At 40.5% G+C, this 27,169-nt stretch overlaps 2 protein-coding genes across 12 annotated transcripts; one reads left to right on the plus strand and one right to left on the minus strand.

The window, feature by feature from the left end:
• Window positions 1-25,597, plus strand: LOC114292653 (non-canonical heme oxygenase HOZ, chloroplastic). 11 transcript variants are annotated; one of them, XR_014343051.1, is made up of 13 exons: window positions 1-402; window positions 597-659; window positions 749-835; window positions 1,432-1,530; window positions 2,302-2,397; window positions 2,548-2,613; window positions 2,711-2,801; window positions 3,058-3,125; window positions 3,231-3,403; window positions 3,956-4,006; window positions 4,168-4,232; window positions 4,378-4,477; window positions 25,232-25,597. XR_014343051.1 is itself a non-coding variant. In XM_082893121.1 (13 exons), the coding sequence occupies exons 1-12, from the start codon at window positions 166-168 to the stop codon at window positions 4,433-4,435; spliced, it is 1,047 nt and encodes a 348-aa protein (XP_082749247.1). In that variant the 5' UTR covers window positions 1-165; the 3' UTR covers window positions 4,436-4,477; window positions 25,232-25,597. The 11 variants fall into 11 exon arrangements, 7 of the variants coding, with proteins under 7 accessions (XP_082749247.1, XP_028092461.2, XP_028092462.2 ...); XR_014343049.1 differs by lacking the exon at window positions 25,232-25,597 and adding an exon at window positions 5,335-5,583; XR_014343050.1 differs by lacking the exon at window positions 25,232-25,597 and adding an exon at window positions 5,389-5,583.
• Window positions 7,378-9,580, minus strand: LOC114292654 (uncharacterized). The gene is made up of 6 exons (XM_082893125.1): window positions 9,202-9,580; window positions 8,985-9,038; window positions 8,625-8,886; window positions 8,217-8,529; window positions 7,880-7,957; window positions 7,378-7,704 (listed from the first exon to the last, which is right to left on the minus strand). The coding sequence occupies exons 3-6, from the start codon at window positions 8,882-8,884 to the stop codon at window positions 7,651-7,653; spliced, it is 705 nt and encodes a 234-aa protein (XP_082749251.1). The 5' UTR covers window positions 8,885-8,886; window positions 8,985-9,038; window positions 9,202-9,580; the 3' UTR covers window positions 7,378-7,650.
• Window positions 25,598-27,169: the final 1,572 nt, after the last annotated feature.

Genomic DNA, 27,169 nt, shown 5'->3' on the forward strand with positions numbered 1-27,169 from the left:
AGCAATCTATTTATTTGCTTAACAGAACAGACTCATATGCCACTGAACAGTAGCCAGCAGCTGCAGGGGAATTCTACTGGAACTAAAATAAAAAATAAATAAATACGTAGAGAGAGAGAGAGAGAGAGAGAGAGAGAGCAGGGTAGGTGCTTGGGATTGAGGCAGATGAAGACCACTCCTCTAGTAATCATCGGGGGGGCTGCCCCCTCCACCGCCCTTCGTAGGTGTATAGCCCCCTTTTCTCGCATTAATAATGGCTTTAACAACAACATCACCACCATCAAAACCCCTCAACAATTACCTCTCTCTTCTCAATTTCCCTTCTCTCTTCCTCGTCCTCTTTCTCTTCTCGCCATGGCCTCTTCTTCTTCTTCTTCTTCTTCAACTCAGTCCCCTACTCAGGTATCTCTCTCCCTCTCTCTCTCATCATCGACATCTAGGGTTTCATAATAATTTTTTTTATATATATGTCTAGTTATTTATAAGAATAAAATCTGGACCAGATGAATGATAATTATCGTGTTAAATCGATCTAATAACTGTTTTAGTTTTTTTTTTTATAATATTTTTGGGAAAATGTTTGTTTGTTCACTCAGAATGCGTCAACTGCGGATTCTACTGCTGAATTTAATGTCTTTCAACTCATTCAGGCTCATCAGGTATTTTTATTCTACTTACATATATATATATATATATATATATGTTCTATATGCGTGTGTTATTGGAACTAGGTTCGTTGTGACTGCAGGGAAAGGCTGCTAGGCTTCCTTTCGTTGAAGAAATTCGAACCGTTCTTGATCACAGTTTACGCGGCATGCTTTCCACTTTCTCTCAGGTTAATGATTGATTAAACACCGATCTGATTCTTCAAACTGGACTTTTTTGTATATGCTGTTTGAATTGAATGGTGAAAATTCAATAGCTGTATGATCATATGTTCTGTGTTAGTACGCCACATTACAGGTGCTATTCTAAACGATATTGATCCTCCTGCCAACTGGATAAAAATGTTATGTACAATAATGCTACTCATACATAAGTACAAATGTCACCAATTGTCACTAGAAAATGATTCACCAATATATATATATTATGATGCTCCGATGTAAATCAAAGATATTCCCATTTTTAGTAAAATATCATATGATAAACATGACACATCTATCTATGAGCTTAGAGAGAGAGAGAGATGGCTTTTGATGCACAAAGTATATCTTACAAGGACAGAAACAATATTTGGTCAATAGGGACTGATATATGGTTCCTTTGGATACCCATATTCATTTAAAATTTTATATGATTAACTCCAGTATAGTTCTGATATTCTGCGTTCACACTCTGGTTAATACGCGATTAGGTATTCATTGCCTCTTGTTTATACAATCAGTTCATTATTTTCAAAGCTTGTTGCAATTCCTTTTTAACATGCAGAAGTATGAGGGTTATCCATCTGGTTCAATGGTTGACTTCGCTTGTGATGCCTATGGATCTCCAATATTAGCAATCAGCAGCTTGGCAGTTCATACCAAGGTTGGCAAATAATTTTGAATTTTGTTATCACACGTGTACTAATTGGATTTTGTTTATATATATATATATATATATCTTGAAAATTGTTCTAAATGGTGGCATCCAAAGAGGTGCCTTGATGTGCACAACTGTGAATTGTCTTTCTCTTTGGTTCACAAGGACAGGTAGAATGACAATCGAAGTTTAGCTTTACAGTTACAGGAGATTGTAAATTTTATATTCCTACTGTTTATCTGATTGTTAAGAGACAGCAAAAGGAATGCTGAATGATCTTCGGAATAGAAAATTCTTAAATTTTGGTTATTAGGATTAGTTTTTCTGGTGATGCTTGGGAGGTAAATTAATTTTTGAATTCATTCTTTTTAAATGCACCTTCTTATATTTTAGTGATAAACTTGATATGCATTTATTTAATTTAAGTTGTTTAATTGAGCATATAGTCCTTAATAAGGCGGAATGGCGAAAAAGGATTCAGGTAGCTGACCACTACCTGATTAAGATACATGGTTTAGTTTGGTCTGGTTTGGAGTCTTTTTGAATGTGCATTCTTATATGTTAGTGATAAGCTCGATAAGTTGAAATTCAGAATATTTTAATCACTTAATTTTTCGTTAGCACAGGTGTCCTGTCTGTATTCTTATTCCTCATTAGCATAGGACTTCAAAACTTTGCTATGAAATACTTGCAGCATTTTTATATTTAAATTTTTTTTTAGGATCTTCTAGTTTATGAAAAGTTACTTAATTAGTTGATACTTGCTGTTTTTTGCAGGACCTCTTAGCTAATCCAAAATGCTCTTTGCTTGTAGCAAAAGATCCTGAGGATAGGACTGATTTAATTATAACCCTGCATGGTGATGTTGTTTCTGTATGTTAATGACTTCTGATTTTTGGATGATGTGTCATTCTGATCTCGATTGCTGCTTATGTTAGTCTATTCTCAATGCATTCTATCCCCCTTTGAATTCAATTGGAGCCCTAAAATTCAAATATTTTTTTGTTTTGATAAACTATGCAGGTCTCTGAAAATGATAGAGAAGCAATCCGTACTGCATACTTGGCAAGGCATCCCAATGCATTCTGGGTTACTTTTTTGGCCACTTGTTTTTTAGCATGCATGCCTCAATCTGATTCTTTACTCTTTCAGATGAGCTAATAAGACAATCCTTTCTAATATGAAGGTTGATTTTGGTGACTTTCAATTTGTGCGTATTGAACCCAAAGTCGTAAGATATGTGTCGGGGGTTGCTACAGCTTCATTGGGTTCAGGAGGTTTGTGTATTATCCAGCAAAAAATATTTTATTTTTAAATTTATTAGGTAACCATCATTAGTGCTTGAGATAGAATTGGTCTGAAGGTTTCCTATCCCTTCAAGTGCTATAAGACTGCAAAGATGATGACAACTAATGCTATTTTTGCTGAATGATTATGTGACCTGACTATATTTTCAAAATCTGGTTTGTCTCCTTGTTCCTTTTTCTTACCACCTCTTTCTGCTTTTTATTGTATTTTTATTCCTTCCTTCAGAGTTTAGCAAAGAGGAGTATAGAGCTGCAAAAGTGGATCAAATATATCAGTTTTCCAAGCCTATTGCGGTATAAATGGCTAATATTTTTCGTTCCCCTTTTTGGCATATATTTCCATTGTTTATCATAATTTTTTTTGTCGTCATTTCTATTTTGTATATATGTTGTTGGCAGTCCCACATGAATAAAGATCATGCAGAGGATACAAAACTTATTGTGCAACATTCAACCTCAATTCCGGTAACCAGGAATACTCCTTTAATCATCTCATTTTCATATGACAAGCAATTGCGAGAGCCGATCATAGTAACAAACCCATGCTGTCAACATGGATAAAACCAGGATTGGTAATTTCGGCATGTTTGGTTGTGTGTTCATTTTTTTCGTTTCCAGTATTTTTTTTCTTTTTCTTTTTTCATTTTACACGTATTTGAAAACAAAACAATGAAAAAGTGGGTTGTTTTCAGAAATTTTTTCCGGAAAAAGCTTTGGAAACAATTCACCAAACAACTATGTTTTCTGAAAGATGAAAATAGAAAACAGAAAATGAGAACACAATCAAAGAGAATTGGTTCCATTGTGTTTTTTAACAGAGGTGGGCTGAAAATTGAAACTGATAACAAATGCAACGAGAAAGAGAGGGAAAACATTTAGCTTTCTCATGCTTGGAATCATTAATTAGCTTGTAAGTTGTAAATTTAGAAGCAGAAGGTCTTAGCTACTAAATTATCAGCTAATATTTACGTCTTCCTGTTGGAGAATATATGTTTACTTATGTTTGGTTGTGTTTCTTATCCTGGAAATGTAGAAAATTTACTTTCAATTAAATTATAATGGAGTGTGATTGACAATTGCATACTTCACTCGCATTCTAAAGTTCAATTTATGCCACTCTGTAGGTGGATTTTGCTCACATGCTGGATTTGGATTGTCTTGGTTTCAATGTTAAGGTAATGCTATATTTACCATTATCTATTTTGTCCATTCCTAGTATTTTTAGGACTTCAAAATTTATCACCAAGATATTATTATGCATGCAGAACTTCTTGATGTTTTATTATTCCTGATATATCTAGTTGGAAAAGTTGCTTACCATTTTCTTCTATTTAAGGCTGGCCGTCAAGGGGATACTTTCAAGCTACGAGTTCCCTTCCCTAGAAGTGCAGTGGATAGAAAGTAAGTCATTATCAATTCTTACTGGTGTGTTACCTTGTCTATGCTGTACATGGCAAAACTATCTGAAACTATTTTTCTTCATTTTATCTTCAATTGATGCCACTCATGGTGTTTCATGTTACCACTGTTTCTTTTCTTTTGACAGAGATGTTAAAACTCTGATAGTTGAAATGCTTCAAGCTGCAAAGTCACAAGTTAATTGATTCTACTTGTGAAGAATGAAGAGACGCGGGTTCCAAATACCAGTATGCATTTTTCTTTTATCATTTGACCTGTATCTCATCAACATCTTGTGCTTTTGTGCTTCTTGTTATGGCATCATCAACTGATCTTTGAACTGCATGTTAACTCAAGTAGACCTTATTGTGGAAGCCAGTCGGATACTTTAAGTCAGGGCAAACATAAAATAGCCATCTAACACACTATACTTTGAACTTGAACTATGTGCCCCATCATATGCCTCTTCTTCAATCAATACACCACTGTATTTTGTCAATATTGCACAATAATATGCATTTTGTTTTGGTTGAGATTGTGCAAAATTATTCACAAATACGAAAAACAGTATGATCAATAGATTTTTGATTCTTTTGTAACAATTTCAGGATGACAGATCATCACATTCTGTTACATTTATTTTTTTTGTTCCTCTTTGGATTTTTTTAATTATATTTCTTTCTTTTATTTTTATTTATTTTTTCCATATTCGTCAAGAGTATTTTGTATGGCATTTTCCCCATCCATCCTTTATGCCCTACTTTGTTTTTACATACGATTTGAATCCGTAATTTTTTTTTGCTTATTCCATTTTAGGTCATAATATTAACACAAAGGAATCAGAGTTTTAAAGGTGTTAAAACTTTATGACCTTGTCCTTTGAGCAACATAAATTTCTCATCTTGTATATCTATAAAGTTATGTTTGGGTCTTGGGTTTATCTTGAGAGTGAGGAAAAAATGTAATTAAACAAAAAATTGGAATTTTTTTTTTTTTTTGAGAACTAATATCAATTCGTATTTTTTGTTTGATCTTCCAATCTCAACCAAAAAAGAGAATCAATTTTAGTTTCTGTTTTACATGCCTTTTGTTCATCTGTATTCAGGATCGTCATGAGAAAGCATAAAAAATCACAATTTATTTTGGTATTAATGGACAGATGGAAACAAAATGCAAACAGTATGAAACGCACTACTCCTCGAATTGACGACATGTAGGCTGAAAAATTTGACTAGCTATTGTATATGTTTGACAAATTTGTTTGTTGTTATAAAGGATAGATTTTGGTGGTGTAAAAATGGAAAGTCCGCTTGATATAAAAATGGTATAAAGGATAGATTTTGGTGGTGTTAAAGATGGAAACTCAGTACACATGGAAATTGAATTTTCCAGGTCCTAATGAAAATTGCAATACTATAGCAGGGTTTTAACTGTGCTTTCATCTTGAGCTGTATAATAACGTGTTTCTCTGTTCATCCTCCCAAAAAAACAAGAATAATGCTATATGCTCTAATTAGTGTACTAACTAGTATACTAATTGATGATGTGGTATAATTTAAGATATTTTTGATATTTGTGATTTGGTTCACGGAGTGGAGTTAATAATAATGTCATAACCAGTGTTAGTACACTAGTTAATACACTAAACACCAAAGAAACAAATGTCTTTTTATATATGCATCCTCTAAATATTTTTAATAATATTATAATAATCATATTTATGTATTAAAAAATATTTATCGTCTTATATGTTATTACTATTTTGTTGGCTTAAGAAAGCTAATCACTCCAATTTGATAAGCAAAACACGATAAAGGCGGCTAGTTGTGGTAATACATTTGTTAAAGATCCTCTATTGTTAAAAAAAATTAAAACTTTAATATACATGTGAGTTTTTTTAATAAATTTTTATACATTATATATGTTATAAATATTTATTAATAATAATTACGGTCCATTTGGCGGTTTTTGGCGTTATTCATATGATAATGTGGTATCTTTGATAGTTTTATTTATTTATATTTTTTTACTGATCAAGTCAAATAGAAACTTTATCAAAAACAACAATTCCTGACGTGTGATCTTTATCCCAACCATAGATTCAGAGACATTGATTTCGATGAATCTATAGCTTATGACTTGGTGTGAACAAAAGTACAAATACATACCCAGGTGCTTGTTCCAAAAAAAAAATACCCAGGTTCGTTTGGTAAATTGTTTCTAATCAATTGAATTTTACGAAATATTTAAAAATTATTTTTGCAGAAAAATTATCTTTTTAAAATTTTCATTGTTTTTGTTTTGAAAAGCATGAAAAATAAAAATAGAGAAAGTGGGGCTGCCTGTTGGTTGGTGGCTTCACTGCCTGGGTCACCAAATTAGATTTCTACCCCTGCCATTTTAAAATTAAAATGCTCTAAAATACATCAAGAACTTAAATGCAAAAATTAGACTTGCTACTTTATTAAAAAGTACAAAATTATCAGCATACTGTAAATAAAGAATATAATACAATTTGAGCGGTTATTTTTATTTTATTTTAAATAGTAAGGTCAAGTTTGGCATGTCTTGAAAAAGATAAAAAATCAAAAAATTACTATTCTATTTAAGTCATATCATCTTATTTAAATCACATCATCTCTCTTACACATCACTTCAAATTCAACCTAAATTCAATCCATATTTCATAAAAAGTCAAAAAGTACACTTATTTAGATTATCCCAAATAGGGAAAAGATAATTTAAAGTGGGCTACTATTATTATTATTATTAATCCAAAGAGGATGGATTCATTTGTCAGACAAATAATTTGCTCTATCCGGCAGCCAGGAGCATAAACAGTCAAAAAGAGGACAAAATCCAAACCAGTGGCCAAACAAAAGTGGCATTTACATATATAATTATTAACATTAACAATGCTAAGAACACATGTAGTAAACAATAAGGAGTTATTAATACGAGAGAATAAATAAATAATGAACGATTGAAATTAAATACAATAACGAAATGATCCAATTCAGCATATATTTATATATATATATATATATATATATATATTATCATTACATTTTAAATAAATTATTTTGTGTTTCTAACATTAGTGATGCGAATGAGAAGATTGAGTAAGTGGAAAAATAGAGAGTACTAATAATAGAAGGGTTAATCTATACTAAATATAAATTAAAAAATTGAATTCACAATTATCAACCAAAAACTTACTACTTTGTATACAAACACATTGGAGGCTGATGGGCGGTTGGGTATAATAACCTCTCTCTCTCTCTCTTACCACTACCTCTCCCCCATTAAAAAAAAAAAAAGTGAACCAAAACCAAAACACCCAACCCAACCAAAAGAAAAGTGAAAAAAAAAAAAAAAGAGAGAGAATCCAAAAGAAAGCCCCCAACCTTCTCACTCTCATTCATTCTGAATCGCTCTCCATGCTGGTTCCCATGGCCTTCAATCCCCTCGGTCTCTGCCAATCACAATCACAATCACAAAACATAATAGTAATAAAAACAAAGCCATAAAATAAAAGAAGAGAAAATAATGAGTTTTGATCAAACAAGTAAAAATCAATCCAATTTTATCCAATTATTATTAAATAAAAAAGTGAAGAAGAAAGAATAGTAGGGTGGGGGGTAACCAACCTTCTTAGAACTCTTCTTCTCTCTTACTTCATACCTCTCTTGGCACATCTCTGACAACCATGCCCCTGGACTCACCAACTGTTTCCACATCCAACCACAAATTCACAAATCATCAGAAAGAATCATAACCCACCCAAATCACTGCTGATTTTTCTTTTCTTCTTATCTAATTTTATCTTAGCCAAAAAGAAAAGAAAAAGAAAACCCATATCATATAACTGAAATTGAATTCCTTTGCATTCTCAAGTAATAATTTCAGAGACATAAAATCACACGCAGACAGACAAAGTCAGGGAAACACAGAGAGAGAGAGAGAGAGAGAGAGAGAGAGACTTACAAGTAATGTTCTTTGGATGATTTTGGCCCTTTTCTTGGGCCTCTGAGGAGGTTTACAGCCTTTGATGGCCATAAAATCCTCCTCTTTCTCTTTACTCGACAAACTTATATACAGCTTCGGCCAAACAATCTCTCCTCTGTTTTCATCCCCGCCACTACCACCAACTCTCTCTCCTCCATCCATCATAATCGAACCACCGGCCTTTCCATTCTCATCCAACCCCAACCCCAACCCAGCCACTGACCCTCTCGTGGTGTAGTACCTGTCTTCCTTCTCTGGAGAACCTGATGCCGACTTCCGATTCTCCGAATTCCTGCAAATCACATCCACATGCATCAAATTTCCTCAACTAGTTTCTCGGGAATTTCAATCAGGGAAAATTTTCTAGACTTGTTTGTATTTGAATACCGGCGAGCGGGTTGTAGAAAGGGATCGGAAGACCGAGATGTTATTTTGCGGCGAAATCGAGCGGCGTTAGAGGATGATGGTTCGGAGATATGTGGGTCTCTCACCCTCACACATCTCAGTCTCTTCCCATTACCCCACTGTAGGAACAAATTCGGCTCTGCTCCCGCTCCCGCTCCTGCTCCTGCTCCTGCTCCTGCTCCTGCTGGCTCACACACTACTCTCTCATTCTTCTCTTCTTTCTCCATCATCATCATCATCATATCTATTAAATCAACAACACCAACAACAAAATATGAAATTTTTTGGATATACAAAATTCCCAGTTTAAGGAAAAGATAATCATGGTGCTTGCTGTGTGACCTTGAGATCTACGGCTGCTCAAAGAAATCTGGACCGAATCTTCTCAGAAATTCCCTGAAAAAATCCAAGGATATGGAGAAAGAATTACAAAACCACCCACCAAGAGAGAGGGAGAGATAGAGAGAGAGAGAGAGAGAGAGAGAGCTTTTGGGTCACAAGGAAACAGAAAAATACAAACAAGAAGAAGAAGAAGAAGAAGAAGAAGAAGACATCTTACAGTGAAAGAGTTCCTCCATGTCAGAGAAGAATAACCATTGGCGTTTCTTTTTCTTCAAAACAAAGAAAGCCCAAATATAACAATCTCTCTCTCTATCTCTCTCTCTGAACTCGTATGTATTTTGTTGGTTGGGTAGAGACTGCTTCTCTTTCTCCTTCGCTCTCTCTCTCTCTCTGTATATGTCTCCGTTTCTCAATTCTCTCTCTATCTCTCTCTCTCTCTCATCTTCTTCTCTATTCTCCATTGTATTTATTTATATATTCACTTTTTTTTTATCGCCTGATAACTGAATATAATACCAACCGTAGGATTTTTCCAATGGACGGTCCGATTGCGTCTTATTACCTGTTTCGCTTTCAGCCTTCCCTTCTGATTCAAACGAGGCTGGACAGAAAAACCTCCTTCTCTTTTTGTTGTTGGCTTGGGCCTGTCCATTTGGGCTTCGATAAGGACAAGGTTGGAGTACAGACAAAAACAAGTTTGTTTGACCAGGTTTACCAGCCCGGCCCACTAAACTTACTTGGACTGGTCTTCAATGACAGTAGTTTGGTTTGGGCTTCTAAAGCTCTTAGTTACATGGACCCAAAAAATAACACATTCGTGTAAATTGATTCCCAACTCCAATTTGGGCATTTGCTTGCTGCATTATTCAATGCTTATGCTTTGTTGTTGAGATGGGTGCTTTCAAGGTGAAAAGGCTTTGATAAATGAGTAATGAATTAAACACTCTTTTGTACCCCCCAAAAAAAAAATTAAACACTCTTTCTTTTGCTAATTCAAGTAGTGGTATCTCTCTCACCAAATATCAGAGAGATATCTAGAATAGAAGAGAAGCTCTTTCCTTAAGCTACACCTGTGGTATCACTCTCACCAACCACCTGGGGAAGTACTTGGGCACCCCTATTCTCCACAATAGAGTTTTTAAAAACCAGTTTCAAGATATCCTTGACAAAATGACTCAAAGACTTTTTGGATGGAAACCCAAAAACCTTTCCCTTGCTGGTAGAACAACCCTGATAAAGGCTGTCACTTGGGCTATGCCTAATCACCTTATGCAAACTATGGAAATCCCTCGGCACACTTGTGACCAAATTGAGAAACTTAACAGAAGCTTTCTTTGGGGCAGCACTGACGCTAGAAAGAGACTCCACCTTGTTAACTGGCAACAAGTGTGCAAAAGCAAGAAGCATGGAGGCGTAGGAATCAGAAATAAAATATCAGAGCTCCGAATTCTGCTCTAATTGCTAAGTTAGGGTGGAAACTTGCCACTAACTCTAAAGAGCTCTGGTGTACTGTGGGGATATATTTTTGAGTACCAACACGTGGCAAGGTGACGCCGACGTGTCAGCCGAGGTGCCACGTGTCCTGGTCGATATGCCGAGGTCATCTCGGTTAGGCCGAGGTTATCTCCGAAGATATCGGAATCCGAGATAAGCAGATAAGAGATAAGGGACAAGAGTCCTAGAATAAAGAAGAGACTTAGCCAAGATAAGGATAAAGCTCTTAGAGAGTTTATCTTTATCTCTTGAGGAGTCCAAAGTAAGTATTGAACAGGAATCCATAGAAGTCAGGCTTCTATTAGGATTAGGATTGAGGTAACTATAAAAGAGAGGCACCCGCATAGGTCTAAGGTACGCAATTTATATTCTGTCTAGTGAGATTAGCACTATTGATTATCTTTGAGAGATATACTGACTTGATCGTCGGAGTGCCCCCGGGTGGACGAACTACCGCCGGAATCTTCTCTTTCTATTACAGGTTAGCCAGGTGTCATCTATTCTACCAGTGTTCTCCAGCTGAATACTGAGTTGGGCAGTGTGATCGGAAAATCACTCACACAATTTGGCGCCGTCTGTGGGAAAGAAAGGAGAATAGATGGCCAATAACGGATAGAAGGAAAAGATTGGAGACGACACTCCTACTGGAAGTGGGAGACCTATTGACCTTGATATCACAGGAGACGAATGCAATGCAGAAACTCGTGACCAGAATCACGGAGCGAAAGACGTCGTCCAGACTGGCGACGCATCAAAGAAACCAAATCGAAGTGAATACTACAACGAGAACAACCTCCAGGTTTGGAAGGATAGGTGCCTACGGAGGGACGAAGAGGTAAAAGAGATGGCAAACAAACTGGCAGACCTGCAGTCGGTCGTCAATTTCATGATGCAAAATAACGTCATGCAGCCACCGTTCTCGCTGCACGACACGCTGATCCCAGTGGCCAATACCCAGAAGGGAGGGCAAAAAACAATCCCCGAAGCCCCTCAGCACAACGGGAGTGAGAGATACTCTCATCGACCTTCTAGAGAGGACAGACGAAGAGAATCAAGAAAAGAAGAATCACGGAGGACGCATCGCACAAAAGAGGCAGACCCCAAAGGACATCGGCATGTTCAGGGACAGGCGTTGTGCTTCGATACAACTCATGGAGAAGGGTCGAAAATGGCTCACCATGAGGCCGAGAGTAGTATACCGAAAAGACTGAAGTCGAAAGATAGCCAAGCTCCTGGGCGGAGCAAAGAAGACTTAAGAGATTACCTCAAGAGGAAGCAACAGAATGCCGAAGCCGAGGTAACCTCCCCAGATAAGCCGAAGACACCATTCTCGATGGAATTAGACAGATTTGAGGCACCGAAGCGATTCAGTATGCCGAGGTTTCAAATATACGATGGTAAGTCAGACCCCAACTTCCATGTTGGACTATATTTGAACTCAATGGCATTGTATAGTGGGAACGAGCCGTTGCTCTGCAAAGTGTTTCCCTCATTCTTCGGGGAGATTGCTTCAAATTGGTTCCACAAACTACCGAAGGGAAGCGTGAAGACTTGGGAAGGCCTGGCCGAGATGTTTGTGGCCAGGTTTGTGACAAACAAGCTACAGCCATTAAGGGTGGACGCATTGATGGCTCTGAAGATCAGCAAGGATGAAGGCCTTAGGGCCTATGCAAAAAGATACTATGAGGTGTTCAATCGAATACCCAAATGTAATCAAGAGGTGGTGGTCGTATCTTTCAAGAACGGCCTGAAAGACAACTGTCCACTACGAAAGTCTTTGGCAAAGACATTGCCAAAAAGTATGGAAGAGCTCATGGCAAGAATCGAAAAGTATGCCAGAGCTGAAGAAGACATGTCGGAGGCTAAGGAGATAAAACAAAAGAAGGGAAACGGCTCGCCGAAACGAGGCTGAGGTAACAATGGATCGAACAAATAAGAAGCAGAACTAAGGGCCACACAAGCAGTAACGACTGTGTTCCGAATCCCAATCTACAAAGTCCTGGATCAAATTCGGAATCAGCCCTATTTCAGAACGCCAGAGAGGACTCCAGGAGAGTTCATGGGAAGAAACATTGGCAGGCATTGTGCCTACCACAATGAAGATGGACATACAACTCAGGGTTGTAGAGCCCTGAAAGCACATTTTGAAGACCTGGTGAGACAAGGACATCTGAGAGACGTTGTCGATGAGACCAGGACAAGGAAAGAACGAGCAAGGTTGCCTCAGGCACTAGCAGCCCCACCTCCCCCAGCGCAACAACCGCAGGCAGGAGGACCTCGGGTAATCAACGTAATCCACTCGAAGGTCAACGAAAACGAAATCCGAGGAGAGACCCAGAAGGTAAAACACCTACAACATGTCTACCAAGTCGGGGAGAAAAGACATCGGGCAGAAGATTGCCAGGGACCAATAATAACCTTTACTGAGACCGACCTAGAGATGGTCCAGCATCCGCACAATGATGCTTTGGTAGTATCCCTCCAGGTTGGGGAGTGCCAAGTGAAACGCATCCTGATTGACCAAGGTAGCTCTTGTGACATCATGTACGTCCGATGTTACAAGGAGCTCGGTCTTCACCCAGATGATATGGAACAATCCAATGGCCCAATGGTTGGGTTCAATAGAACGTCGACATGGCCACTAGGAACAGTAAACTTGGAGGTGCAGGCTGGCACCAGAAAGATCAAGACAGAATTCACTATCATCGACACACCCTCCCCTTACAATATCATCTTGGGAAGACCATAGTTGCATGCAATAGGGGCAGTTCCCTCAACATTGCATAAACTATTGCGATTCCCAACAGAGCATGGGATAGAGGAAGTCAGAGGCGATTAACTGCAAGCAAAGAATTGCTCCATGGCAGCAATGAAATCTACCTGCAGCATACGAGAGCCAGAAAAGGTAGAAATTGAAGATGAGGACGTGGAAGTCCTAGAAGACGTCGGTAAAGAGCCAGCCAAGAAGAGCGAAGAGGCACTGAAGAAAATCTTCGTCCAGGATAAGGATGAAGAACGCTTCTTTCTTCTCAGCTCGGGCTTAGCCGACGAAGAGAAAAAAGAGTTGAAAACTTTTTTGAGAGCAAATATTGAGATGTTTGCTTGGACACCTTACAAAATGCCTGGCATTGACCCTGAGGTCACTTGCCACAAACTGAATGTTGACAGGTCGGCCAAACCTGTAATTCAACGAGCCAGAAGACCGACATTGATGCACGTCGAAGCAGTAGAGGAAGAAGTAGACAGACTTATGGAGGCCAGGGCCATTAGAGAAGTTCACTACCCGACATGGCTATCTAATACAGTAGTGGTAAAGAAGAAGAACGGTAAATGGAGGGTCTGCGTAGACTTTACCAGCCTCAACAAAGCCTGTCCCAAAGACAACTTTCCTCTATCTAAGATTGACCAGCTAGTAGATGCCACTTCAGGGCATGGAAGAATGAACTTCCTAGATGCCTACAGGGGGTACCACCAGATAGCCATGTATCCCCCAAACGAAGAGAAGACCGTGTTCATCACCCCAAAAGGCCTGTACTGCTACAGAGTAATACCTTTCGGGTTGAAAAATGCAGGAGCAACTTACCAAAGGCTGGTAACCAAAATGTTCAAACACCTGATCGGCCGAACAGTAGAAGTCTACATCGACGACATGGTCGTTAAGACCAGGGAGCCTGAAGGTCATTTCGCCGATCTAAAAGCAGTCTTTGAAATCCTTAAAACATATCGGCTCCGACTCAATGCATCAAAGTGTGCATTTGGAGTTGGATCTGGTAAGTTTCTAGGATACCTGGTGACCAGAAGGGGCATCGAGGCCAGCCCAGATCAGATCAAGGCCATCCTAGAGTTGAAGAGCCAGACGTCGGCAAAACAGGTGCAGATTCTAACTGGAAGGGCCGCAGCCCTGAACAGATTCATCAGCAGAAGCTCAGATAAGTGCAGACCTTTCTTCAACTTGGTGAAGAAAGCCACAGACTTTCTGTGGACCGAAGAATGCGAAGCCGCTTTGGCCAACTTGAAGAAGTACTTGACCACAGCTCCAGTTCTTTCAAATCCAGAACCTGGGGAGGAGCTGTTCCTGTACTTAGCCGTTTTAGAACATGGGATAAGTGCAGTACTAATCCGAGAAGAAAAAGGGAAGCAAAGGGCTGTTTACTATATAAGCAAAACCCTAGCCGATGCAGAAACAAGGTATCTACCCTTAGAGAAATTGGCACTAGCTTTAGTAATGGCTTCAAAGAAGTTGAACCATTACTTCCAGGCCCATAAAATTATGGTGCTAACAGAGCACCTCTTGAAGTCCTTACTGCAACAAGGAGACCTGACAGGAAGAATAGCCAGGTGGGCAGTCACCGTAGGCCAGTATAACCTGGAGTATAGGCCAAGGACAGTAATTAAAGGCCAGGTTCTGGCCGACTTCGTGGCCGAGTTCACACCAGAATCCATCAAACATCGGGCTCCGTTGAGCTAGGATGAACGATGTCCAACCAAGTAAGGAGAAGCTCAGTCAAAGGCGAAAGAACAAAGAAAAAAGAAAAAACTCAGACCCTGCAGCATTTACATCGGCAACTCCTTTCGATTGTTTGTTGATGGGAGTTCAAACCGACAGGGAGCGGGGGCAGGAGTAGTGCTTATATCCCCAGATGGGCAGATACTAGAACAATCAATTCGTTTGGGGTTCAAGGCCTCAAACAATGAAGCAGAGTATGAAGCACTCATTGCAGGACTAAAGCTGGCAGTAGCAGTGCAAGCAGATGAGGTAATAGTTTTTTGTGATTCACAACTAATAGTTAACCAGACAACAGGCGAGTTTTCAGCCCGAGATGAACGAATGTCGGCCTACGCAAAGGAGGTCATCAGGCTGTCAGCCTTGTTTCAGAACTGCCGACTACTTCAGGTAAGCCGAGATGATATCAATCACGCCGATGCATTGGCCAACCTAGCTAGTGCAGTATAACCTGGAAAAGCAAGGACAATAATGATTGACTACTTGTCAGGCCTGAGCGTCGAGCCACTATCCACAGAGCATAAAGCAATATACGTGGACATGGGACTAAGCTGGATAGACGCAATTGTTACATTCCTGAAAGAGGAAAAGCTGCCAGACAACCACAAGGAGGCACACAAGATCAGATTGAAGTCAACAAGATTCAGTCTAACAGCAGAGGGACACCTCTACAGAAGGTCCTTCACTGGACCCCTTTTAAGGTGCGTACATCCTTTACAAGTTGAAGATTTTTTATATGAAATTCATGAAGGAATTTGTGGAAGCCACACTGGGGGCAAATCACCCGCCCATAGGGCCATTACCAAGGGGTATTGGTGGCCTTACATGCAGAAAGATGCAGAAACCTATGTAAAGAAGTGTGAACAATGTCAAAGGTTTGCACCTCTGATACACCAGCCAGCAGCAGACCTGAATCCTGTATCCAGTCCTTGGTCATTTGCCCAATGGGGCATGGATCTCGTCGGGCAACTGCCCCAAGCAATTGGACAAAGGAAGTACTTGCTGGTAGCAACAGATTACTTCACTAAATGGATAGAAGTTGAACCTCTTGCCAAGATCCGAGATGTGGACGTAAAGAACTTCATTTGGAAGAACATTATCACTGGGTTTGGAATTCCAAGAGCAATTGTTGCAGACAATGGAACTCAATTTGACAGCAAGCTAATTAAGAATTTCTGTGCAAAGTACAAGATCAAGAACTACTTTTCAACCCCAAGCTTTCCACAAAGCAATGGACAAGCAGAAGCATCAAACAAAGTAATTTTGGATGGGATAAAGAAGAGACTGCAAGCAGCAAAAGGAAAGTGGATAGACGAACTGCCCAATGTACTCTGGGCATATCGGACTACGCCGAGAAGATCAACAGGGGAATCCCCCTTTGCCATGACTTATGGCATCAAAGCAGTCATTCCACTGGAGGTCGGCATCCCTGGGATCAAAACCCAGGGGGTAGAGAACGGGACTAATGATGTACTCTTAGCCTGAGATCTAGATCTTCTAGAAGAACGAAGGAAGAAAGCTACAATCCAACTCGCAGCATACCAGCAACAGCTTGCCAGAGCTTATAACAAGAAGGTTAACTCAAGGGAATTTCAGATTGGTGACCTCGTCTTAAGAAAAGTCGTCGGCAACAAGAAGGATCCCAGAGAGGGTAAACTTGGCCTAAATTGGGAAGGACCCTACAGAATCATCTCGGTGCTGGGCAATAGGGTATATCGGCTTGAAGATAATGAGGGCAAAGAGTTGCCAAGACCTTGGAACACTTGTAACCTGAAATTTTTCTATCATTGAGATTTGAATTATTTTTTCCCGACGTCATAAATAAAATTTTAGCAAGATTCTTCAACACTTGTGACTGATAAAGATACATAATGTTGTTTCTGGAATGCATAAATAATGAGAACCCAAGTGGGACTTAGGTTCACATTAGGGAACAGAGAGAAGACAAAGATGTTTAACACTTGTTGAAATTTGTGGACAATTTACAAGTTGAAGTTAAATCGAAATCATTGTTTAACACTTGTTGAAATTTGTGGACAGTTTACAAGTTAGGTTAAACCGAAATCATTGTTTAACACTTGTTGAAATTTATGAACAATTTACAAGTTGAATTTAAATCAAAATCATTGTTTAACACTTGTTGAAATTTGTGGACAATTTACAAGTTGAAGTTAAACCGAAATCATTGTTTAACACTTGTTGAAATTTGTGGACAATTTACAAGTTGAGTTAAACCGAGATCATTGTTTAACACTTGTTGAAATTTGTGGACAATTTACAAGTTGAAGATTAAACCGAGATCATTGTTTAACACTTGTTGAAATTTGTGGACAATTTACAAGTTGAAGTTAAACCGAGATCATTGTTTAACACTTGTTGAAATTCGTAGCAATTTACAAGCCGAAGTTAAACCCAAATTATTGTTTAAACACTTGTTAAAATTTGTAGCAATTTACAAGTTGAGTTAAACCAGTATGATATTCAACACTTGTTAAAAGTTTACAAGTTAAGTTAAACCGAGAAGTTTGTCTATCCGAGGTGTGTTACCCCGAGAAGATTGCACAAAAAAGGAAGAGTATGTTAAAGACATGCAGAATATTCTAAGTATAGAATCACGCAAAAACAGTCAAAAGAAGACAAAGGTACAAGCATTCAGTGAAGGAAAGTTGTATTAGCATTCAACAAAGAGAGGGCACATTGACCATACGGAGGGCTTACATTGTTTCAAAAACGAAGAAAAACAAAGTATAAAAGAAAAGACATCGAAATTAAGATTCCTCAGCATCAGCAACAGGCTGGGTTGGGACCTCGGAAGACTATTGAGAAGCCACCTCGTCCGCCTTCTCCGCCACAAGCTCAGCATCAATCTCTTGCAAGGTTTCATCAATACTCTTGTCAGCAAAGGAGACATCGAATAAAGCTTTCTCGGGAGCAGCTTCTTTGCGAACCTCCTCATCCTCCTCATCTTGAGTCAAGTCTAGGACTTGCTCATTTTGAGGAGGAGACTTGGCCCCAGTTGCTTCCTTGGGTCTTCTCACCAGGGTCTTATCTTCAGATTCAGATTCAGATTCGTCATCGGATTGAGCTGGTGAAGGAGTTGGAGGGAACGGAAGAGGAATGACGTCGGCTTTCCGAAATGGTGAGTCCTCGGGGACCTCAAGCTTCTTTAGAAGAGACATCCAACCAAGGGTGAAACCCTTGTTGCATGCATGCTTCACTTAAATTTCATATGCCTCCGTAACGTCGGCCATACCTTGACCATATGCCTTCTCGTCGGCATCTTTGATTTCAGTCTCTTTGGTGGCCAAGGCTTCTTGAAGCTCTTTTTCGGCTTGAGCCATCTTCTCCTTGGCCTCTTTTCTTTGGGACTCAGAAACCTTTCTGATGGCTTCGGCAGATTCAGCTTTCTCTTCGGCGTCAGTTTGGGCTTTGATCGCGGCCTCGGCTTAGTCCTCCAACTTTTTCATCTTTGATTGTAAACTCTTGTTGGCCTTTTGAAGAGCAGAGAACTCCCTCTTCATCTCAGCCAACTTCTCTCGATTTTCGAAAGATTGAATAGAGAAAGAATGGGCATGCTGGATAGCCTGAAAAAACGCAAAACAAAAAGTTATTAGAAAATTTCTAAGTATGAGAAAAAAGGAAAAAGGTGCCAGATGAAAGACACGTACTTGAACAGAACGTTGAAGCATCAAAGCGTAGTTTTTGTACTCGCTCATTTCGGCGTTTCGATTAAGATCGCCGGGAAGGAGCAGAGCAGTACTGAGGGCTACGCCGATATTGATGTCATCAGCACTGTCGTTAGCCATGACTGGCTTATCTTCCAGAGTAATTTTTGGAGCCCAGGGGGCATCATTCTTTTTAGACCCCAAGGTGGTCGCAGAAGATAACCTCGGCTTTTTGGATTTTGGGGATTCTGATGGCTGGGCTTCAGAACGCCTCTTCCCAGCAGAGGGTTGAGATTTGTCACTCTCAGCCAACTTAGAGATCGACAAAGTATCCACAGACTCAGTATGAGTTACCTTAGCCTTTGGTTGAGCCTTTTTTTTATCCTTTTTGGCTTTGGAGGCTGGGTTGGAATTGGCTGAGCGTCAACGTCGGTTGGAATGCTGGCCAGAAGATCTTTTGCAACTGGTTTTGGACGGCCCATCTCGGCAGAAGAAACTGTTCGGCGTCGACGACGGCGTTGTGATATTGGAATCAAGTATGGAGCCGAGGTTGATGGCTGATTAGCTGGATCGGAAGTTGACCCTTGATCTGTCCGAGATGTGGACGCAGTCTGCGGAGTTGTGGCATAGGGTGGAAAAAGGCTTTTCTTCTTCCTCTTAGGGACGTCGGGCAAAGCTGACTTATAAGTTGGGAGAAAATTGAGAAGCAAAGGCACCTTCCGTTTGTGAACTGAAAGGTCAGTAGCATCTTCAAATCCTTGCTGAGGAGAAAGGATTGGCAAAAGTTCTTTGGAGGCTGAGGAAGAACTGTAAAGAGAGAACAGCACAGACATTAGAACAGAATATTGAAAACTTTATGCAAGAAGATAAGAAAACTTATGAAGGGTGGCCCTTACCAGCTCCTTCCCCGAGAACTGTTCGGCTTAAGGGATAAAGATGGAGGTCATCGTTTGGCTGAAACTCCCAATTGCCCGAGACGATGAAGTAATCGTCTCCAGTGCCCTTGTTGGAGTCTGGGAGGTCGGCTACGATTTTATATTCAGTGGATCTCGGCTTGAGGTAATAGGCATAGTCCGTGTCTTTTCTAAGGCGACACATGGTATAACAGTACTGGAAATCAGCAAGTGTAATCCTAGCATTCTCTTGTTTGACTAAAGCTATGGTACCAGTAATAACTCGGTAAGAATTGATGGCGAGTTGCATTGGGTTCAACTTATAGAAGTGAAGGATTTGACGGAAAAAAGGGTCAAGTGGAAACCGAAGTCCACACTCAATAAAGGCAACCACAGGGAAGGGCATGGAGTTATCTGTAGGCATGATGGAGTCATCATCCCCAGCCAACCTCAGATTGACATCGGCTGGGATTTCAAACTCTTGCCTAAAAATTCTAGCTTGGAGGGGGTGTCTACCCGATGTTTCCACATACCCATAATATCGGGATAACTAAAGGTATTAGATTTCAGAAAGAAGATGTTTCAAAAAGGGTTATTGGGACCTCGGCAAAAAACCTAGGTTTGAGCTGATGTAGAAATTTGTAAGGGATGTTTCAGTTTTGCCCTAAATTATGGGTTCTACAGACAAATCCCAAACCTAAATCTATGAAAACAAAGACTGAAGGCACGAATCTGGAAAAGACACAAAAAACAGAAAACAAGAATGGAGTTTCAGAATCAAGAACAAAGATGGTCTATCAAGAGCATAAAGAATACAAGAAGTATAGGGCCAAGAACAGTGGCAAAAATACAAGGAAGTGGTGAAACAGTGCGTGTGTTCCAGATATGGGCAAGGACAAAATCGTGGAAAAAACACATTCAGATGTATGATTCACAAGATCGAATGTTTAAGCAAAGCAGTAATGGTAACAAGTTCAAGAAAAAATTAAGAAACTGAAATAAGAAGGAATAGTATATTACCAGAGAAAGAACGAAGCCAGTGTTAAATATTGCCGAGGTCAGACGACGGTGGCGAATCGGAGAATCAGCACGAACCTAGTCAAAGAAAGCGAATGCCAGTGGCTGCAGAACTTTGAAAGCTTGAGCAATGGAGGATTTCGAAGGGTAAAGCAAGAAAGAGAAAGAGCTTCAGACGCGAAAGAGTAAAGTGAAAAGACGGGGGAAAAGAAAGAGTTTTAATTAAACTTGAAACGGCGGCAAAAAGGAAATTAATGATTCTATAAAAACGAATCCGTCAGGTGGCGCATACAGGCGCAAAAACGATCTACAAGCACGTCCAGAGTACGATCCAGTAAGAAGAAGACGCGTGGCTGAAACAGTTGAGTTGTTTGTGCACGACAGCTCACAAACAAGGAAGAGCACTTAGAATTCTTAATCTTTAAGAAGACATGCCGGCTTACGATGATGATCTCAGATTAACCCGATGAATTAGCATGAGGTACTGATATAGGTTCCATTACCTCAGAATACCGAGGTAATAGAACCTAGGGGACAGTTGTGGGGATATATTTTTGAGTACCAACACGTGGCAAGGTGACACTGACGTGTCAGCCGAGGTGCCACGTGTCCTGGTCGATATGCCGAGGTCACCTCGTTTAGGACGAGGTTATCTCCGAAGATATCGGAATCTGAGATAAGCGGATAAGAGATAAGGGACAAGAGTCCTAGAATAAAGAAGAGACTTAGCCAAGATAAGGATAAAACTCTTAGAGAGTTTATCTTTATCTCTTGAGGAGTCCAAAGTAAGTATTGAACAGAAATCCATAGAAGTCAGGCTTCTATTGGGATTAGGATTGAGGTAACTATAAAAGAGAGGCACCCCCATGGGTCTAAGGTACGCAATTTATATTCTGTCTAGTAAGATTAGCACTATTGATTATCTTTGAGAGATATACTGAGTTGATCGTCGGAGTGCCCCCGGGTGGACGAACTACCGCCGGAATCTTCTCTTTCTATTACAGGTTAACCAAGTGTCATCTATTCTGCCAGTGTTCTCCAGCTGAATACTGAGTTGGCAGTGTGACCGGAAAATCACTCACACATGTACCATTCTCAAAACCAAATATCTTAAACACCATTCTCTGTCTAATTGTCCCAGTACTAGGAAAGCTTCCCGCATCTGGCGTAGTATTATAAAAAACAAAATTGTTTTGGAGAAGAACATTAAATGGAATGTTGGAACAGGGGAGCAAATTTCACTATGGACAGATTGGTGGTGTGGAGACCAACCCCTAAGCCTATCAAACCAAGGAGCACATATTGAAGCAACTACCAAAGTCAGCTCCATTATAGCTCCATTATTGATGAAGAGGTGTAGACACCCCATTTTTTACCGACCTTAAGACTCAGACGTCACTGATTGAGCACTCGGTGATATTACATATTGTGCTCATTCAGAAGTTTCAGAGTCCCGGCTGCAAGCCTTACCTCCGGACTTCCGAACTCTTTCGTGTCTTGTCTCGGTTTGCGAACCAGGCTCTGTTTTCTCTATTTTCTCTTCCTAAAGGGAGGGAGAGGTCTCGTAGATCATCTCTCAGTGTCCGTAGGCTACGTTTCGTGGTCGTAGGCCATTTTTCCCGTTTGGAGCCCAGTTTCCGATTTTTCGGAGCCGACGGCCGTGTGCCTCAGTTCGAGACCACCTAACCACCTCCGTTTGCTCCGGTTTTCGGCACACATCTTATTTACTCCCTTTTGGGGGACACTGTGGCTCGAGAGACCAACTTCGTGGTCGAATGCCACCTCCAGTGTTTAACAGCCCATTTTCGGGGCCCCGGGCCGCGCGTTTCGGTCCCCGAACCTCCGTTTTGCATCCGTTTTGGTTCATTTTTGGTGGAGACCTTATTTTCATTGTTAGAAAGCTTGTAGGAGGGTGGGAGGCCAGTAATTTTTTTGAAAAGCCAATTTTATTTCTTCATTGCTCTCCGTCGCCCGTTTTCCTCACTAGAAAGCTAATGTTGACCACTCCCGGGCCACTTTCTTTAGCCCTAAACCCCATATTTGTGTTGTACACACCTGGGAGGCCACCAATATGAATAGGCCGGCTAGTAATTGTCTATGACCCTTTTGAACCCCTCTAAAAAGTTGGCTTTTCTCTCTCCTGGTTCACATTTTCTGGGTTTTGACCACATATTTGTGTTGTGCACACATGGAAGGCCACCTTTTTGGGGTGGCCGGTCAGCAATTTTGATTGACCCTTTTGACCCCTGCCCGGCTGGCTAGGGGGGGTGGCCGGCCGACCCCATGACCCTTTTGAACCTGATTGGCCATGATCCTCTCTCCAAGTGTATTCCAGCTGTGCCAGTTGTTTCCTCCCAGATCCTGTATCCGAGAGGCTGCCTTTTGGGGGAAAAATTTGAATTTGTTTTTCCCTCCCTTTTTCCCTTGGCCTCTCCTCTATAAAGCCAGCACCCCAGCTCCATTTTGAGGGGTTACAAAAACCAGCTGAGGCATTGATACATACACCATCTATATCTCTCATTCAACCCTCCAAACCCTAAGGTTCATGCACCCTTTACACACCACCTCCAAGCCTACAGCCTCCACACTCCATTCCAGCAACTTGAGGTGGTTTTTCAGAGGTTAGGAGCACCTTTCCTTGGTCCAAAAGCTGCTGAAGACTTGTACTACAAGGGTGAGTTCTCTTCTCCCTCTTTCTTGCCTTATTTTGTTCTATATCTTAGCCCCTTTTTCTTACATTTTTGAGCTCCGACCTGAACTGTAAATAGTCATATTTTGAGCTCCTCTTCATGTTTGATCAAGGACTTTTTGCTGTTTGAGGTCTTCTCCTTACCCTTTGTGTTTAATCTCTCTTTTAGGCCTATTTTTGCATGGTATTTTAGTCTTATTTGTGAGTTGTTTTGGATTTGGTCATAAACTGTAAAATGTCTTGTTTTGAGCCCCTCTTCAACTTTATTGAAGGGTTCTCCTCTGTTTGAGGCCAACTTCTACCACTTGTCTCTTTATCCCTCTCTTAGGCCTTTTTCTTGCATGTTGTTTTAGCCTCACTTGTGTTTATTTTCGAGACTTTATATAAACTGTAAAGTGCATTTTTTTGAGCCCCTCTTCAACTTTGTTGAAGGGCTCTCCTCTGTTTGGGGCCAGCTGCTGTCCCTTGTCTCTAATCTCTCTTTTAGGGCCATTTTTGCATAATAGATTAGCCCTATTTGTGTTCACTTTTGAGATTTGTTATAAATTGAAAAGAGTCTCCTTTTAACAACATCTTCATGTTTTATTTAGGGAATTTTCTTGTTTGAGGTCATATGCTTCCTTGTATGCTTGATTGTCCCTTATTTTGAGCCTTACACCTAAGCTCTTGTTGCATGCTTGGTTTGGCCTTCTAGCCACTGAAATCCAATGGATTTTCAGTGGCTAGAACACTGTTTTGAGCCTCCAAATCAGAGGGGGGTGGCCCCCTCTCACCTTGACTTGTTTGGTGGTCATTTTTGACCTTCCAAAGAGACCCTATCTTGCATGCTTTGAAGTCACTTTCCAGGGTCAATTTGGTGAGTTCTAAGACTACCATATTTGATTTTCATAGTTTCTTATGCCATGCTAAGTGTCCACCTTGTATGTGCTTAATAATCCATTGCATGGCCCTCTAAAGGAGCTCATCATTTTTGCACGTATTGGTTGCATCTCCATGGTTATTTGGGCATATTTTCACATATTTTATTCATCGATTTTTTCTGGTTTGGTAAGATTCCATGTGCATCCTATACCTGCCATATAACTCATGTTTGCTAGCCAATCTTGCATGCTATTTTAGTCCACCATGCTAGCGTCTTTTGGCCATGCTTTGAACTGGAAATGTTCATGTTTTGGGACTGCCTTGGCTTTGTATTTAGACTTCATGATCAAATAATGCATGCTTTGTATAGTTATAAGTCATTCCATGTGTCTAGTTTCGAGTTTCGGGGTTCATCTCATGCACCGGGTGCCTTTTTTCCATGTTTCGGGGCTGTTTAGCATCATATTTCAATGCTGGAATTTGTGAGTTTGTATGCCATCTTGCATCCTTTGCCATGCCTTGTTAGAGTTACATGTTATGCCTAGGATCGGTCCTCGGTTTACGTGCATGTGTGCACGGATTTCGATAGTCCCATTTTCACCTAATGGCTACTGATGTGAGTGTGGCTGAGGTCCACTCATGTTGGTGTAAGTCCATCGTGCATTGTGTATGCCATTTCATTTCGCAGCATTGTGTATGCTAGGTTATATGTTAGAGCATTATGTATGCCTCGTTACATCGTACATTGTGTATGCCATTTCATAGCATTGTGTATGCTAGGATGCATGTTAGGATCGCATTCATGCATATTGCATATTGCATAGTGCTTGGGATAGGAGTTAGCCCAAGCACGGGAAACGAGGGACGTTTCGTACTATGAGTGACGGAACGTGTCTCAATTCCCTGTCGCTGACACTCCGGATTACCCATGATAGAGTTTAGGCCTTATTGTGTCCATATGTGCATTCATTTCATATTGAGTCGTGCAAATCGACTCCTCGGCCATCATGCATCGAGATGCGTGATTGGTGGCACGAGGATCGAGGACTACACTCCCTGAAGAGTAGTCATGCATACATATGTGAAAATACTTTGTCATGCTCCTGTGTTACTCTCTGTTGCAGCAAATCAGAAATCGGCAGCCTTTCGGAGCTTGGCACGCGTCCCGAGAATAATTGCAAACAGAGGCGAACCGGGGCATCGCAATGGATTTCCGCACAAGGCAACTCGACCATGCATCATCCATCATTCTGAACAGAGCTGAGGCGGTCCACGGATTTACGTGCAATTTACTGCTTTCCTAGATTAATTTGCTAATTAATTAGGATTTTGTACTTATTCGGACTGTACTATTTATTCGGGACTGTATATTATTTATTCGGACCCTCCGAGTGAGGGTACAACTGTAATAAGTATGCGTGTGTGTAATGTATGTCTTCCAACCCCATGTTTTTCTCCCTTTTATTTACCCGCTTATGATGGTTAGATTAGGGCATGTTTCAATTAACATACAGTATGATAGCATGTTTGCATTCATTCATCTGTTTTGCATGCACCGGACTCGGCGCATCATACTAACTACATTGCATTTCAATTCCGAGTTGAATACTTGTTAGTTGTAGCATTTCGCATGCCATCTTTAGAATAGCTGAGCCTATCTTAGTTGTATCTTGCATATGTTGCATTAGGCATTTTTGTATAATTAGGATCATGCATGGGTTTCTAATTAGCTTATGTTTTGGCTTGGAGTACTCGGTAAGTTTTATGCTTTAGCATCCTTGCACGCGTGTGAGTAACTGCCATGATAGCATGCTTACCATGAGGCTATGTGCTTATGTGATATAAACTGCCTGAATGCCTGTGGGTGAAGGCTGGGTTATTTGAATTGGAACAATTCGTTGACTGTGAGTTTTAAGCACACTAGATAGTGGCAAAATCATGTTTTCTAAGCCCATCCGAGGGTGGCAAATCCACGTCTTAGCCTACTTGCGGGTAGCACCATCAAACCATTTTCAAATAAACAAACATGAAATGTTTTGTTCCAATTCAGGCGACCCAGTTTGTACTTGTATGTTGTGCGCATCACATAGAAAATCTAGGCTAATAACCGGAATAAGAATGCATAATGTTTTCAAAAATAGATATCATGGTTAGTAGAGGCCGATCTTTGATCGGGCGAGCGTGGGTGCTCACGAATTGACCTTCCCCAATCGTACCCAAGTTCCCGAGCCGAGGCAACTTTGGTGATGACGGACACGTGGCCTTAGGCAAACGAGTCAGGGTTTCCTAAATTTTCCCAAAATAAAATATTTAGGTGGCGACTCTGTATCTGGCAAAACAGTCCATGTTTGGCACTTCTTTCAAAATCTGTTTTTTCAAAACGATTTGCCGGATTTGGACTCTTTGGTTCAGATTTAGAACCGTGACAATTTGAGAGTCCGAACATGTAGTGAGCCCAAATGAACAGAACGGGACTCATCCTCCCGAGACGTTCGGGGACGTCTACAAGAGGGCAATTGGGATTTAACCTCTATCTAGCACCTCATATCCCCTCAAGAAAAAGAGGCCATCCTTAGAATATATAGGCCCAGGTATGTTACCTATAATGACACACCTCATTGGAGGGGCTCCTCCAGTGGCAATTATTCCACAGCAGCAGCCTACCAAGCCCTAGCCAACTCTGATTCTGATGGAACCAACTGGTTCGGGATATGGAAAATCCAGGCACCTCACAAACTTAGAAGCTTCCTTTGGCTTGTCATGCATGAAAGACTGCTCACCAATCATATGAGGTTAATTAGACATCTCTTTGAATCAGACACTTGCCCCAGATGCCACTCCACTAGAGAAGACATGCATCACCTTGTCATCAACTGCCCAAAAGCTAAGGTATTATGGGCGAACCTGAGGAACCTTCCTTGGTGGCAACAAAGCTAGCATACTACGCTGCAAGACTGGATCAGAATTAATCTCAAAAGCAAGGACCTCATTAATGATATTCAATGGCCAACAGTTTTTCTGACAACTCTATGGACCACACGGAAAGAGAGAAACAAACAAGT

This window comes from Camellia sinensis, chromosome 10 (assembly GCF_055761805.1).
Source record: "Camellia sinensis isolate YWXY chromosome 10, ASM5576180v1, whole genome shotgun sequence".
Taxonomy (NCBI): Eukaryota; Viridiplantae; Streptophyta; class Magnoliopsida; order Ericales; family Theaceae; genus Camellia; species Camellia sinensis.